At 44.6% G+C, this 14,786-nt stretch overlaps 1 protein-coding gene across 4 annotated transcripts in view; it reads right to left on the bottom strand.

Moving 5' to 3' along the window:
• The window catches only part of DIS3L2 (DIS3 like 3'-5' exoribonuclease 2), a 165,779-nt gene that overhangs the window by 83,986 nt on the left and 67,007 nt on the right, over positions 1 to 14,786 (bottom strand). For all 4 annotated transcript variants that reach the window (XM_052686880.1, XM_052686879.1, XM_052686882.1 and 1 more), the window contains exons 9-10: positions 13,824 to 14,071; positions 7,186 to 7,359 (exon numbers count right to left, since the gene is read on the bottom strand). In XM_052686880.1, coding sequence (XP_052542840.1) covers positions 7,186 to 7,359; positions 13,824 to 14,071 — 422 coding nt within the window. The remainder of the gene's footprint in view (positions 1 to 7,185; positions 7,360 to 13,823; positions 14,072 to 14,786) is intronic.

Raw genomic sequence — 14,786 nt, 5'->3', positions numbered from 1 at the left:
TATATTTTCACTGAGGACTGCTCCCTGGCCTGCCGAACCAGAATCAATTATTCCTTCCATATATTTATGGCCTCCAAAAGAGCACTGCAGTCTTGTAACGTAACTAAACGGTTTGAAAAGCCAATGTATATATAAAAGAGATCAGAATGTCAGGGAGACCGAGCACCAGCAATACTTCCTACAACTCATGCTGTAATTGTGCCACAAATATAATGAGGTCTCTGCACCACCACTATCCCACGCAAGAAGGTGGAGTGTAATTGAAAATGCACTTGCATTATATAAACTACTTTAATCATAGATGCACACAGCTAGAAATGGAAGAGACATTAGGTCATCCAACCCTCATAGGTCAGAGCTACACTTGACAATACATTTGCAAGGACTTTCTCCAGCATAGTATGAAGCATCTTTAGTGATGGAGTTTCCAATACTTTCTTTAGCACTCAAAGCTACGTTCTATTTTAGGCTAGACGGGAAAGGTCTCCCTCTTTGTTTCACCTTACTTGTCCTCATAATACCCCTTTGTGTCCTCCCACCACCATAAATGATTCTCACTTCCTTTTGGTCTACACATTTTAACTGTTCAGTACTACATCTTTCACAGACTCCCAGTTTCACTGTTGGCAAACACACACTGAATGGTTAATCCTCCCTTCCAAGTCAGTCTCTCAGCTCCCAGAAGACCGTAGTTGATCTACTGTAGATTGCCCCATCTCTTAACCACCTCCATCGCTTCCCACCTATATCATGTTCATTACTGTCTTTTTAGAGAGTGAGGATCCAAGAATCAGTTGGGAACAAGGATCCATCACCCAAAACAATCAGGTCAGACAGCACAATCTGGACACTGGACAGCTTAGAGTAAAGATCTTGAGAAAAAAGTGATTTCTACTTCCCATTTTCTTGGTTGCACAAGGGCACAAAAGTGCCCTTCTCTCCTGTAACCTCAGGAATCATGTAGTTTGGACAATGGCTGGTGTTCTGCCTTACGGGCACCATTTCCTATTTGCATGTGAAAACTCATTTCATAAAGGCCACAGATAAGGAAAGAGCTCTGCAGAGATATGAAAGGCGGACTGAGATGAGACTCAAATGCAAACATCGGATTCTGTGAAGGTGGAAATAGGTCCCCCTAGTCTTCAGAATCAGAATGAAATCAGAAGGAAAATGCTGTTCTCTATAATGATCAGCCACAGTGTGGATACCCCTACTGAAGTTCTGTTTTTTTCATCCACAGCAACAGACTGACACACCACCCGATACCAAGCCTCAGATCCTTCATCTCAGTGCCAGCAAAGCACTGTGATACCAGGGAAAGTGGCAGTATCTGGCAACACCTACATGTATAAACACAACAGGAGAGGGCACTCTCTTCTGCTCATCACATGCAGTTAAAGCCCACCTTGTCATCCAGCAGAACTCAGAAAGAAATGGACACGTTCCCAAACTGATTAAAGATTTAACTCTCATCTCCCTCTGTTCTTCTCTCCATAAAACAGGCAGGCAGACAGGAACAAAACCGTATGTATAACAACCCAGTTGCAAAAGTTATTACTGTTTTCCACAGCAAAACAGACTCTTAACTAAGCAAGCTCAGTTTTGATGGTGTACAATATGAGAACACAATAACCCTGTCCAACTGCACACCACTGATTCCGCTTGAAGCTGCACTTCCAGTGACCACACGCGCTTTCCCGTAAGGAAAAACAGCAGTGAAGTTGCCAGCGCGTCTGTGTACACCAGCCACTGGTAACAGCAGCATCTGACAGCAAACACCATGCATCATCCTGCACAAAACAGTGTCACCACAATCGCTGTAGCTATAGTGTAGTAGAAAATGTTATGAAAACAGAGCGGAGGACCTGAAGAAGCCAACTGAACGTCAGAAGCAAGGAGCTGAATCACATCACTCTGACAGGAGCGCTGCTTTATTCGGTTTTACTTACTCGGCTAATGGGTGAGCATGGAGCTAATGCTAGCTCTCCTCACTGATCCAAGGGCAGCAGAAGTACCCAGAGCAGGCACAGCCATCACCGCTCTTCTGGAATCCATCCTGTTAGAGAGGGACTAGATCTGACATGCTTGGACACCACTGAGTAATCCTCCGTGTGCCTTCTATCTCCCTTTGGAGAGCACTGAATTAGTCACAGAGCAGCTCAGTGCCCAGTGACAGGGCAGAGATCATAATCTGGCCCTGTTTGCGTCTCTGCTCCACGCCAAGATAACAGTCAGGTCTGTAGCAATGTTGCTTATACATTAGCTAAACAAGCCATTTTTCAGTTTCCATCAGAAACCAGAGCATTTTCACGTATCCTATTATAGCTGAGTAAGACCTGCTCTACTTAACACTAGCTTTTTGTAGTGGAAAATCTCCAGGAAACAAGCTGTTTAATGATGTTTTATCTGACTTGCACTCATTTCAAGCTAAAGTATTCCACCTGCCTTGAAAAGGCATCTGTTTCAGAGACCGAGTGCTTTCCTCCAGGCCCTGCTCTGCTCAAGGCTGCCATTTTCTGTATTTCATTTTTTGCCATCACCTTTCATTTTATCAGCCAATAATCTTCTTGGGCAACCGCTGCAAAGAGCACGCTGTCAAACCTTTAGTATAAGCACTGCTAATCCCTGTTATTAGCTGCACCACACCTCAAGTCAGAACGAAACACTGGGCAGAACCACAGCGCAGGTACTGTGCCATTGCCAGCGCCTTCCCGTTACAAACAGTGCTAAGAACAGTGCTTCCCTCCAAGAGCAGAACAGAGCCAGCAGAGCATCTCTACCATTCCTTCCTTATCAGCCAAAGAAAGGATGCTACATTTCTGAATGGGCAGCCAAAATTACAATTTCACTTTGAGTAATTTTGAGAGCTTTAGGTCAGTTGCAATTTAGGTCACAGCATACTGAAATACCAAGATGCAAACTTCGGCTGAAAGCTTTGTTGTACTCGCAGAGCTCTTTGCCTGTAAGAGCAAAGTTCATTAACTCATTAGCTGTGCCCTAGCAGGGAAGCAAGTGAGTACGAATTGCTCCCTACCAATGCTGTGGATCCTTGCTGTCCCCAGTCTGATGCTCTCCAGCCCCCAGGAGGCTGCTGAAAAAGACTCATGCTTCTCAAAGGAGGAGCAGACAGTTTTGCTGTCATTCAGAGAGATCTCAGTAGAGCAGTGAGTCAATGGGAACCACATGAAGCTCAATGGAAAAATCAAAGTCCTGCTCCTGAAGAGGAATAACACTGCACACCAGTACAGCTGAGGGCCAACTAGTTGGAAAGCAGCTTGCCAATAAAGGGGCTGGGGTCCTGGTGGGCAGCAAGTTGAACGCGATCCAACAGCATGCCCTTGCAGCAATGGCCAGCACTCTCCTAGGCTGCAGTAAGAAGTACTGCCAGCAGGCCAAGGGATGCAATCCTTCAGTTCTTCCCTTCTACTGGACGCTGGTGAGACCACAATTCAAGTGCTGTGTCTAACATTGGGTTTACCAGTAACATAGCAAAGCATGTTTGCTGAAGGACTTCAATGATGTAAGGTATGGGAGTGCATAACCTACACGGACAGGCTGAGGGCTGGGACTGTTTGGCCTCAAAAGGAGAAAGCTCAGCTCAGGTGGGAACATCTTATCAATGTCAGGAAATACTGATGTGCAGAAATAAAGGTGACCAAGCCAGACTCTGTTCTCAAGCTATCGAGGGTTCAATGGAAAGATTAAAGAAAATATGATAAATGAAACAAAAGCCAGTAAAGGTGATCAGGCCCAGAACAGGTTGTTCAGAGAGGTGACTGAACCTCCATCTCTGGAGATATCCAAAATCAGCAGCCCTGAGTCCTGCTCTAGTTCACCAGAGGAGCTGGAGTACATGATCTCCAGAGATCCCTTCTGATGTCAACATTAGAGATTCTCATGAGTACAGAGCTTTTCATTTGAAGTCCATCAGTTTCTGCTCTCCAGATCACATCCATCTTGCAGATATTTCAGAGTTTCTTGCCACAGCACCCCTTCTCTGTTCAGTATTTTTAGCTCATTGTTTTGTATTTTGCCAGCTGAGAAACTGCAGTTTGTAATTTTACCTTCAGGTTCATATTTCTTCTTAAAAGTGAATACAATGTCCTGTTTATAATAATAAAATCACTAGTTGGCAGGATGACATCAAATGGAAAAAGAGAAAGCAACTGGAAAATTTAGAGCAAGCAATTTTGAGTGCCAAGTTTCACATTTGTAATAGTCCAGCAGAGGTCAACAGGCTCACTTGTTATTAGGCAAATGGTAAAGAAATAGATATCTTCAAGTTCTTCCATGTTTGACTATATAAACCATCTCCACTTGAACAGGCTCTAGTGCTTTCCAAAAGAGTGATGTTATACATTTTCCACAGTAACACCAACAATGGGAGACATGCAAAAGGCAGAACTGCTTTGCACAGAACGGCCTTTTTTCTCTCTCCAATATTTAGGTTTTCGTTTCCCACTCTGATCGGACTTTCCTGGCTTTAGTTTCTCGTCCCAGTTAAGAAGGAAACAAAAAGATATGAATGAAATTAGAAACATTTGGAACAAGCCGTAGAAATAAATAGCTTTTGTGTTTCTTAGATTCTTGGCTACACCTTTTCAAACGGACTCCTCTGGTGCTCTGTCTGCTGCATCTACCCCAGAGATTTGCATTTCCTGCTTTGCCCTGACCCTTTTCTGGGCACAGGGCTGTGTACCACTGAAACGCTGAGTAGAAAGCAAAGCAAACAAGGAAATGATGATTGCATGACAGAAAAGATGGGAGAATGGTTGAAACTTTGCACCCACCAAAATCTGTCTGTATAATGCTAATCCTCTGATGTTGCTCCAAAAACAAAAGATCGCTCCTCAAGCTTCAATGAAAAAATATCAATTTCCATCCCCCTGAATAATAGAAAGCACTCTGGTCCTGTTCGTATTAACACATTTAATGTCTCTGGAAGGGAAGTTTCTTCAACCACGAATTGTGATACTTTACAAAACATCATGCCCTCTGTAAAATACAATTGCAATAAGCAATGCTAGTACCTAACATTTGCCTAGTGCTTTTCATTAGCTTTCAGTGCTACTTACAAACAATTAAGCTGGGAGTGCTCATTAAATACCTGCCTCATTTCACAGTTAGATAAAATCATGCAGGTAAAAAAGCAGCTGTCCACGATGAAACTGCATGACTGGCAGAGAGTCGAATCTTGGATTGTCTCAGCCTTAAGTACTATAAAAATATTATGTAAAGCTTTCTTTGTGAGCCATTGCTGCAGAAACGAGAAGAAAAACCTCCTGGAAGCAATTCTGCACAGGCTGTCTAGGTGAGATCACAGCTGCAATCCAGACTACGTATGGCAAGAAGACGCTTTCTGTAAAACTGAAGGAGTTGCAGGAAGATAAGGAACACATTTACAAGATGGCATGGACAAGATATCTGTCCTTCATCTCACCCAGTCTCAGCAGATGGGTTTGCCCAGGTCAGGTGCCTAGTCATAACCAAAAGTCTCGTGCTATCTTCGTGTTTAGACTACAGACTAGTTAGTCAGCAGTGTGCTAGTTGACATTAAAAGGATTAGTAAATTAAGCTCAAATAATTGTCTTAAAAACCTTGACTGTTAAATGTTTATATTTGAGAGGATCAAAAGGAAATCTTCTTTGTAGTGTGCACTATGGTCAGGAAGGGGCAGAGAGGGATTTAAATGGCTTAACTGCAAAACTGTTATCACCTTGATAAGTCCCAGTGCAATAATTCAGCAATAAAAGCAAGAAATCCACTTGGAGTTTGTTTCCAAAAATGACTGTCTGACTGTAGACAAGTCAAGCTCTTTATTTGCTTGAAGGAACTTGGTCAGAAGAAGCAGAGAATGTTACTGAAATGTAGTCAAGAATACTAAAAATAATCACTTCCCAGTGACTTCTCAACTGCAGGTTTCAGCATGTTTTGTTGGTTTTTTTAAGCTAGTTGAAGTGTACAGTGTGGATCTGGTACCTGAGTGCTACCACAGGTCAGACAGAAATGCAGTCCTCCCCTGAACTATCCCACTGTATAGCAACTGAGAGCCAGTAAAGCTGAAGCAGCACGAGGGTCACAGGCTGCAGTGCAGGATTAAATCCAAAGTAACATCTAGAGTTGGAGCACAGATACAAATGGGTGCAGTTCATCAGCTTATCCCTCTCCAATTGCTAGCTTTCATGCCAGTAACAGAGACAAAGAGAGAGAGCAGCTTCTACTACTGCAGGTGGTATCTTGAAGAATCAAACTTGTGGGTCTGCTTCACCTCAGTGATAGGCAAGAAGGCAACAGCACACTGAGCCACTGAATCTGTTACCCACCACACAGTGAGACCTCCCAAGAGAGACAGGATGCTCAAGCACAACAGATGTGGGAGTGGAACACATCCTAGCATCTTAGTAATACAAGTACTGTTTTGCTTTCATGCAGCTTCCTTCCTTTATTGCAAATCGAGGTCTCAAACTACTCTTCTTTTGTCTTTATATCTTTACTAGTGAAGTCTAGAAAGTTCTGCCTGCTACATTTAGGCAGACCAACAAGGTCAGAATGTCTGTCACCTAACAGACCGCAGAGCTCCCCAAAGCTGGTAGAAGGGAGCAACACAAAGTTGCAGGGATGAGCAATGTGAGTGGGTGGACAGCATGAAGCTGCCAGGCTACAGGGAGAAAATGCATTTGCCAGCTGCTAACCTGACCAAGAGCCGCCACAAACTCCCCATGACACCAGTTCTTCAAAGCAGAAGAACGCTGAGACTAGACAGGAAAACATAGGACAGTCTCTACCTGCGCTTAAGTTTCAAAGTAACAATGTCCAAGATTATTTGATCTGCCAAGCATTCAGAAAATCTCTGCAATAAAACTACCCTTAAAATACGTAATACATTCCAGACAAAAACATAAAGCTTTCAGATTAGGTGCCAAACACCAAATTTTCAGTTTTCAATAGTTCTTTTGAGAAAAAGCCTACTTTGCCTCACAAACACTTCTTCAAATAACTTGTCTTTTGGGTCTGTAGGCACTTTCAAAAGCAGTTTCTTTCTACATTAGAAAAGGTAACGTGTAATACGCTACCTGTAACAACATCAGAGCCTTTTCAGAATGCGATGAAATCAAAACAAAACAAAACCAAAGCAATGCTGCACCAACCTCAGGAGGAGCGACAGACCAGGCATTTTGTCATTACCTTAAATCTCTCCTCTTGGCCATCTCTCCTGGTGAGATAACCCAAGGCAGGCTTTGGGGAAGGCATTCCAGGGCTTCGGGGGAAAAGTCAGAGAAATCCACGCCATACTCTGTCAGGATTCCTTCCGTTTCCGGCTCGATTTCCCCCGCCTGACCAAGACTTTTGGCCAACTGCCTGCAAAAAAAGAGAGAAAGGGTTGCAAAAGCTTCTTCCCTTGAGATCCGCCTTCCTCCCCTTATTACTTTAAAAAGTGATTCAGCCCCACAACCTGAAACGGAAAGTAAGATCCCACCTGATCCTGGGCAGCTCTGCAGAAGACAGCTGAGCTGCTGGGATGCTCCGCACAGCTCTCTCCATCCCAGAGATACACACCTCCCCTCCTGGGCAAACTGCTGCCCCATACAGCAGAGGCGCAAAGAGCCCTTACTGCCTTTCTTACAAGGGCCTGCAAGAACAGACGTGCCCACAGATTGCCTCTCCATTCATTGCCCAGGTTCCCTTCAGAACCCGTGTGCTCCTACTAGTTTGTTCCTCCTCTGCTGGCGACACAGAGATCTCAGAACCACGATCTAGAAGCAAATCATAGACAAGGGAATTTGTCCCACACGCTAATAGCCTTTGCTGCAGTAATCTGCACATGTGTGGATGAGGCGGCTGCTCTGTTACGCTTAGAGCAAATTTCCATCTGTCCTACTGCAAACCCCATGGCACATTCGTTCAGAGTTCTGGTGTCAAACAAGTGCTTGGTTCCAGATGCAGTGCACCAAGTGGGGTTCCAAGGGAGGGGGGAATTGCTGTCTCCCTGTCTGCTTACAAACATTACAGGAGAATCAAAGTCCCACGGTGCCTCTCCTCTCCTTTCTCATCCCTGGAATGCTCTATAGTACACAGAGGCAAATATATGTGTATATTTATATATATAATTTTTTAAATAATATGCCATTAGGGTGAATGGAACATTGCAGACAATAGAGATAACACTGCCGGTCCAAGAAAATTACAACTGAAATTAAGGCAAATCCATCAAAATATGACACAAAAGAGAGGGGTAATAACACAGTGCAAATACAGCCACTCTAATACGTGTTTTTCCACTGCATAAAATACACAATAACAGTATTGATCCTTCTGCTTTAATTCTAATGAGAGAGAACAGGCACTAATGGATTTTCAAAATCTGGGCCAAAGCAGCGTACTTGTCATTTGGACTAGCAAGATGCTCTCAGTGCTTCAAACGTGCCATAAACCCACAGAACAAACCCCATCCGTGCAGTGCAAGCAAGCCCATCTTCCTTATGGGAGCAGAGCTCCCTCTCCACAACGGGAAGGGCTGCGTAATAAACCTGTCACAGCATGTAATACACTGAAAAGGATTGTGCGCCTCGTGGTGTGGTAAATTGTAGAGTTCACATTGCCTAGCTTTAAAATAAAAATGAAAACAAGGATAAAAGATATTTCCCTCCATTGTTTCAATTTTATGTGCAAACTCTATGGCAGAAATACGTGCGCGTTTGGCATTGAGGCTTAATTCTCCACTTCTGCAGCTTGGTCCCAGTCTGATCTTTATTTTAATGTAAATAAACGAGGCATCAGTTTTATCTCCTCCTCTCTCAGCAGTAACAATAAACCAGAGAAATCACTACTTCATTTCCAGGATCTAATGTGCAGCTGGGAGACTTCACAGGGATGGGTCTATGGGTCTGCTGGCCCTCAGAATCTGTGCTCAAACCTTGCACCTTGCACCCAACTCCATAAAGCACAGGAAGAAGTACCTTGACCCAGACAACTTCCCTGACCAGGTGGATAGACAGAAGTTTTAAAAAAGAAGAGGAAAAAGGACACACTGCCCTACCAAAAAGAAAGAGCAAGAGCTTAAGTCCAGGGTGCCCCTTTCCTCAGAAGGGCAGCAAGCAGGAGGGTGGCTGGAGGGCCACACTATAAGTCATGGAAAGCACCTTTTAATGCCAGAGTGCTTTCCAGCTCAGTTTTGAAACCCATGTTTTCTTGATCCGTTTACTGAAATTAGATTAGGAACCATAAGGAGTTTACCCAGAGGTCTGATATAGGACTAATATTTTTTAATAGTAATTAACATTTGATTTACGGTGTTCCAGGGAACATTTCCCAAGTACCTTGAAACAAAAACTGTACAAGTGGCTTTAATTGGGGCCATGCTACAGTCACACAGACATGATGACTTGCATCAGAGCAAAATCTGACAGGACAGCATGTGATCAAAGGTAACGCATATAGGATCACCAACGGCCCCGGAGTAACAGCCAGGCTCACTCATGGGCTCTGCAGCCACCGAGGGTAGCAAGAATAGTTCAAGAGGCTTATAAACAACAACAGGCACTGGGCCCAGCAGCGGTCACGGCATCTGTGGCACCCTAGGCTTGCATGTTTTTTCTTTCTCCAAATGTTAGAAGGTGAAAAATGAATCAGACGTTGCCTGTGACGTTGATGGGAGAGCATTAGAACAGCCTGGGGGGCTGCTTTAATGCCCTCGTGTTGACGTCGGGCCCAGGTAGCAGCAGCCAGGGAAAGCACTGATGGCAACGTGGTGCAGTCGGGTGTGGGGAGGCCAGCCATGGCTCCAAGCTCACTGAGCTGCTCCGAGCTGCCGACTCACCATGGCCTCATCTCCCACAACTGCGTGCCTGAGGCAGTCACACTCCCGCTGCCATCTGCCCCTTCACAAGGATGTTGATCAAATCTATTCGGCCAGCCGTTTCCACAAACGTACATTGGAACCCTCTCCATCCCCCAGACTCAGCCAAAACCAGCCAGTGTTGTCAAAGGTTGCATGATAAGAGCTCTCCAAAAAAGACCATGCATAATTACACAAGGCTTGTTTCTTTTAGAAAGCCAGGCAGGCTCCCAAATGAAGTCAGTAACTTCCCCAGGGACTTCACAGTCATTCTCAGTCTCCCCCTAGAGCAGAGATACCCACAGTCATTCTATACAGAGGGTTTCTTTCAGCAGCAGCAGAATCACTGGATGGTTTGAGCTGGAAAGGTCCTAGTAAGACCATATAGTTCCAACCCCCTGCCATGGGCAGGGATGTCTCCCACCAGATCAGGCTGACCAAAATCCTATCCAGCCTGGCCTTGAGCTCCTCCAGGGACGGGGCAACTTTTCTGGGCAGCCTGTGCCAATACCTCACCATCCTCCAAGTATTTCTTACTTCTATCTAATTTAAACCATCCTGTTTTCATTTTAAAACACCGTTACCCTTTATCCTGTCACAGTTTTTCCAACAGGCTCCTTTGGGTATGGGAAGGCTACAGTGAGGTCTCCCCAGAGCCTTCTCTCCTCCAGGCTAAACAACCCCGGCTCTCTCAGCCCCTCTTCACAGCAGGAATGCTCCAGCCTCCTGAACACCCTCCACATCAGTAACTACACACCACTTTGATGAAAAACTACAAATGCAAAATTTTCTATTCTTTTTTAATAGTTTTATTCATCATCATACTGTGGTGGCAAAAAGCAAAGACTCCACCCTTAACCATCTCCAAACATGCGGGGATGTCTCAACTAATGCTCCAAACAGCCTTAGATTTCATCGCTGATAAGAGGTCTCCAGGAAACAACTGTACACAGCAGTACTTGTAATATTGACCTGAAACAGGAGAATATTCTGTAGCTGTTTTGCTTTATCTGCGACCTGAAGCATTGGCATTTCACTGCCCCAGTAAAATCACATCACATGCAGAAAGGAGTATGGCAACATACATTCACAGCATCACCAGTGAGACGCAGAGCTGTTGGGTCCTCCCTGCTCCTTCCAGCAGTCAGGGTGACACGAGGTGGCCTTCAGAGGGGACCGTGTCTCAGTGGTGACCACCAGGTGGCAATCACGACACAGAAACGCACCCCCTCCCCAAAGGGACCTCCAGGGGCTGCCGGGTTTCCCACTCGGCAGGTGACCACTCTGGTTGACCAGTGTCACCAGCAGGCCCTCAGCTGGGCCATCCCAGTGTGGTCACCAGGAAGATCAGGACATCCTGTGAACTCCAAACACAGCACCAAGCTTCCCAAGAGAAAAGGAAAGCTGATGAAGGTGCACAACCAGCCTGCAGGAGTTCAACTGCATGACAAAAAGTGGCTGAAAACACATAAGACATCCAGAAGAAATTACTGTCGACCTCACAGGGAGTTTTTTCCTTGTACTTCCAGCAGACTTGCGTGGTGCATTAAGAAGATCTACAGGTCTTCTGTCCAGACATCTTCAGAACGATGGCAGTTCTGCCAAAGGCGTATCATGAAGTCTGTGGACAGAAGGGGTGCACTGCCTCAGCAGGGACTATGCCTAGAGCTATGAGCAGCTTGTTTCCTCAACTCCCCTAGAGCAGGCTGTGGTGGAAAGAAGTATCTGAGGCCAAGCAGCATGACAGTGCCACAAGGGATGACAAGAGCAGGAAGGAAAACCTGACTGCTAGCTGTAAAACTCCATATAGCTGTAAAACTAATGGCCCCACATTAGCTGAGCCTGTGTTAAAGAAGATACAGACACAGAAGGATGTAGTGACAAGTCTCCAGTCAACAAAACCAAGGTTGGACATTCAGCTTCCTTTACTAGTCACCTGGCCAAGCAAGATCAGAAAACCAAGTTTGCAGTGAGTTGCTGCTCAGCTGCTCATCTCTTTCAGGTGCAGGCTCAGCTTGCAAGATAGCCAGCTTATCAACGCGCTCCAAAAGAAACAGGAACTTTTGGGACTTTCAAGAGGTTTCCTTGAATCGCACTCTCTAAGCAAACATGTATTTATAGTTAAAAACAAAATGGGTCACAAGGTTTCACGCTCCCATCTCCACAAGGATCTTAATGAAGTGCAACTGAGTCGCAGAGGAAATGATTATGTATGAAGACAATCGTGGAAGTTTTCTTTCTTGACAACACCCTTTACACATCTTGGAAACTACCAAAATATCCAGATGAGAATATGCAATGCTGTCAGAAGCACAATTAAAGAAAAATGCATTAGCCCCCTCCCAAAAAAAGACATTAGCCCATCCTCCTAATTCGTTTTGGTTGTTTGGGACGCGATACCAAGCAGCACAATCACCCTCCAGTCTTTTCTCTGTTGGAGTCAAAGACAAAAAATCTCTCCTGCCAACAAGCAACTTAGTCATAGTGAAGTTCAAAGGGAGGCCACTTCAGTTCACACACAACAGTTTAGCATTAAAATACAGAGTGACCCAACTGCTCATGTGTCTCTCAAGAAGCACATCTGAAACTTGCTGTTACAAAGCAGCCATAACTGATAACAAACTTTGGAAAACAGAAAAAAATCCGCAGGGCAAAAGGGACTTCAGTTGCTTTTAGTTTTAGGGCTGACAGGTTTGTGCCAGTACATTTCAGAACAAAAGTTTTGATGCAACTTTTCAGTTTTACAAGGAGTTTGAGCTGAGAACTTTAAAAACGTCCTAATGCTCCATCAGAACAGGTTTGCAAGAGGAAGAGAAAGTGGCTTTATGCCCACCCAACTCCCACTATTGTACATATTCCAGACTACATCCAGATCCCTATCACCTTTAACACTTGGCCACGTCGTTTCCAAGTGTCAAAGCTACCTACTCTACATTACCAACTAAATGAGGACTACTCCATTTTTCCCAAGATGACTGAACAGCTTTATCAGTGCCCACCACTACTTATTAAGGCGCACTCAACAGGAAACAGTATGGTTGCTCCAGGTGGGTGCTTAGTGCACTGCAGCAGTTCCCAAGAAAAAACAAAAATGCTAAGGACTACAAGGTCTTCATCAGGAAAAGGTAAGATGAACTTGCAGTCTGGATCCAGCTCTGCACAGACCACGTGAACAACACCGGCTTAAAATCTTCACAATAACACCTCTGATTTGAACTCTGGACAGCAATGGCCTTACAGTGCCTCCTAAAAAGCACAGTGTAACATCAATCTCATGTTTCAGATGTCAATGAATCCTTTTGTGATTTCTAGCATCCTTCCTTGAAGCAATGCAAATTTAAATATCGCAACAGTTGTGACGACTTTCTACTTAAAAGAAAACCAAAGATGAGCCCCACAGCTACTGACCTTCATCCTCTGGCACAAGTGAATTTGCTTACACACTTTGCACTTTCCTTACATTGGTAGATAACAGGCTGAAAGATGTCCAGTCTAGCACCCTGCAGTGCTTGTGCTGGTTGGGCTATGGACCCATGTGTGTTCTCTCTAGACTGTAAGCTATTTGAGCAAGGACTGCACACTCATTAATGCTGTGATATCCCAGCAAGTCAGAGCAAGCACCGAAAGACATTAATATTATATTGCCATGAGAGATAACTGACAGTGAGCAGTCGTTAGCCTCATCTGAGTTTCTCCACTAGGCCATAAGAGGTATGCAAGGCAAGTATCTTGTTAGTCACAGAATCACCTGAGTTGGAAGGGACCTCAAGGATCATGAATCTCCAACCTCCCTTCAACAGGCAGGGCCATCAACCTCCACACTGAATACATGACCAGGCTGTTCAGGACCCCATCCAACCCAGCCTTGGTCACCTCCAGGGATGAGGCATCCACAACCTCCCTGAGCAGATAACAGATTCACATCCTTATTGCATACATCAAAATAAGTGAATCTCATTTATCTCTGTTTTCAATAGCAGCCACATACCCTGATGCAAAGTTGCTGTCTTCTTTCCAATCCACTATGCGACAAATGAAGAGCATATTTGAATAGTCCTCAGGTCTGGCCACAAAGTCTGAGGGGCAATCAGCCAAAGACACGTAGGCCCTGGGCACTCTGTGGTCCACAGGTGAGAACATGGCACACTTCTTGAAGAGCTCACTGTTCTTGTCTGCCAGAAGCTTGATGAAGCCTGTAGCTGCTCGAGAATGCTTCTTTTCCAAAATATAGACCACCTGCAAGAGGCAAGGTTTTCTATAGTCAATACTTTCAGATAAACTTATTTTCTGCAGCAGAAGAGGGGTACGCAGAGGCTCAGCAGAATACCTTGGAAAATCACAACGCCTACATCCTATATTTTCATATGCATATGTTTTTGTGTGCATTTTCAAACTGAGCACCTATTTACAGTGTATTTTCCTTGCCATCTTGCTGATGGCCATAGATGAGCTATGTGTCATCCAAGTGCTAGCTCTCTACAGCGATTTTCTTGATTACAGAACAAAACCAGACATGAAGCAGATGCTTCCAAATGCAGGGAATTAGCCACAACATACAAGCAACTCCTGTTAGATCTTTCATTTGTATCCTCGGCCTGCGATTTTGACATTCAGTGCAGAACAGGCCAGTTCAAAAACGGTGCCTCTGGCAGATCCAATGCTAACCACAGGAAAGGATGTGCTGTGGGGAATTTGGCAGTTCTCTCCTCTCTGTGCTTTCTGAAGTTAGGGGTTATTTTACCTTTATACAAGACTGCTTTGAAAAGAATAATAAATTACAATATCATTAAATAATTGTTCCAGAGAGGTGTTCATCCAGGCTGTATTTTTGTAGACAATAATAAATCAACTGGATAACAGAAATACTATAGCTGATTTCCTAAACTTATACAGACGAGTCCTTCCTGAAGGTTTCAGAAGCTGCACCTCTGTGTGATTCTGAACGCTGCAA

This window comes from Tympanuchus pallidicinctus, unplaced genomic scaffold, assembly GCF_026119805.1.
Source record: "Tympanuchus pallidicinctus isolate F22 unplaced genomic scaffold, pur_lepc_1.0 scaffold22, whole genome shotgun sequence".
Taxonomy (NCBI): Eukaryota; Metazoa; Chordata; class Aves; order Galliformes; family Phasianidae; genus Tympanuchus; species Tympanuchus pallidicinctus.
This window is presented reverse-complemented; position numbering and strand designations above follow the sequence as displayed.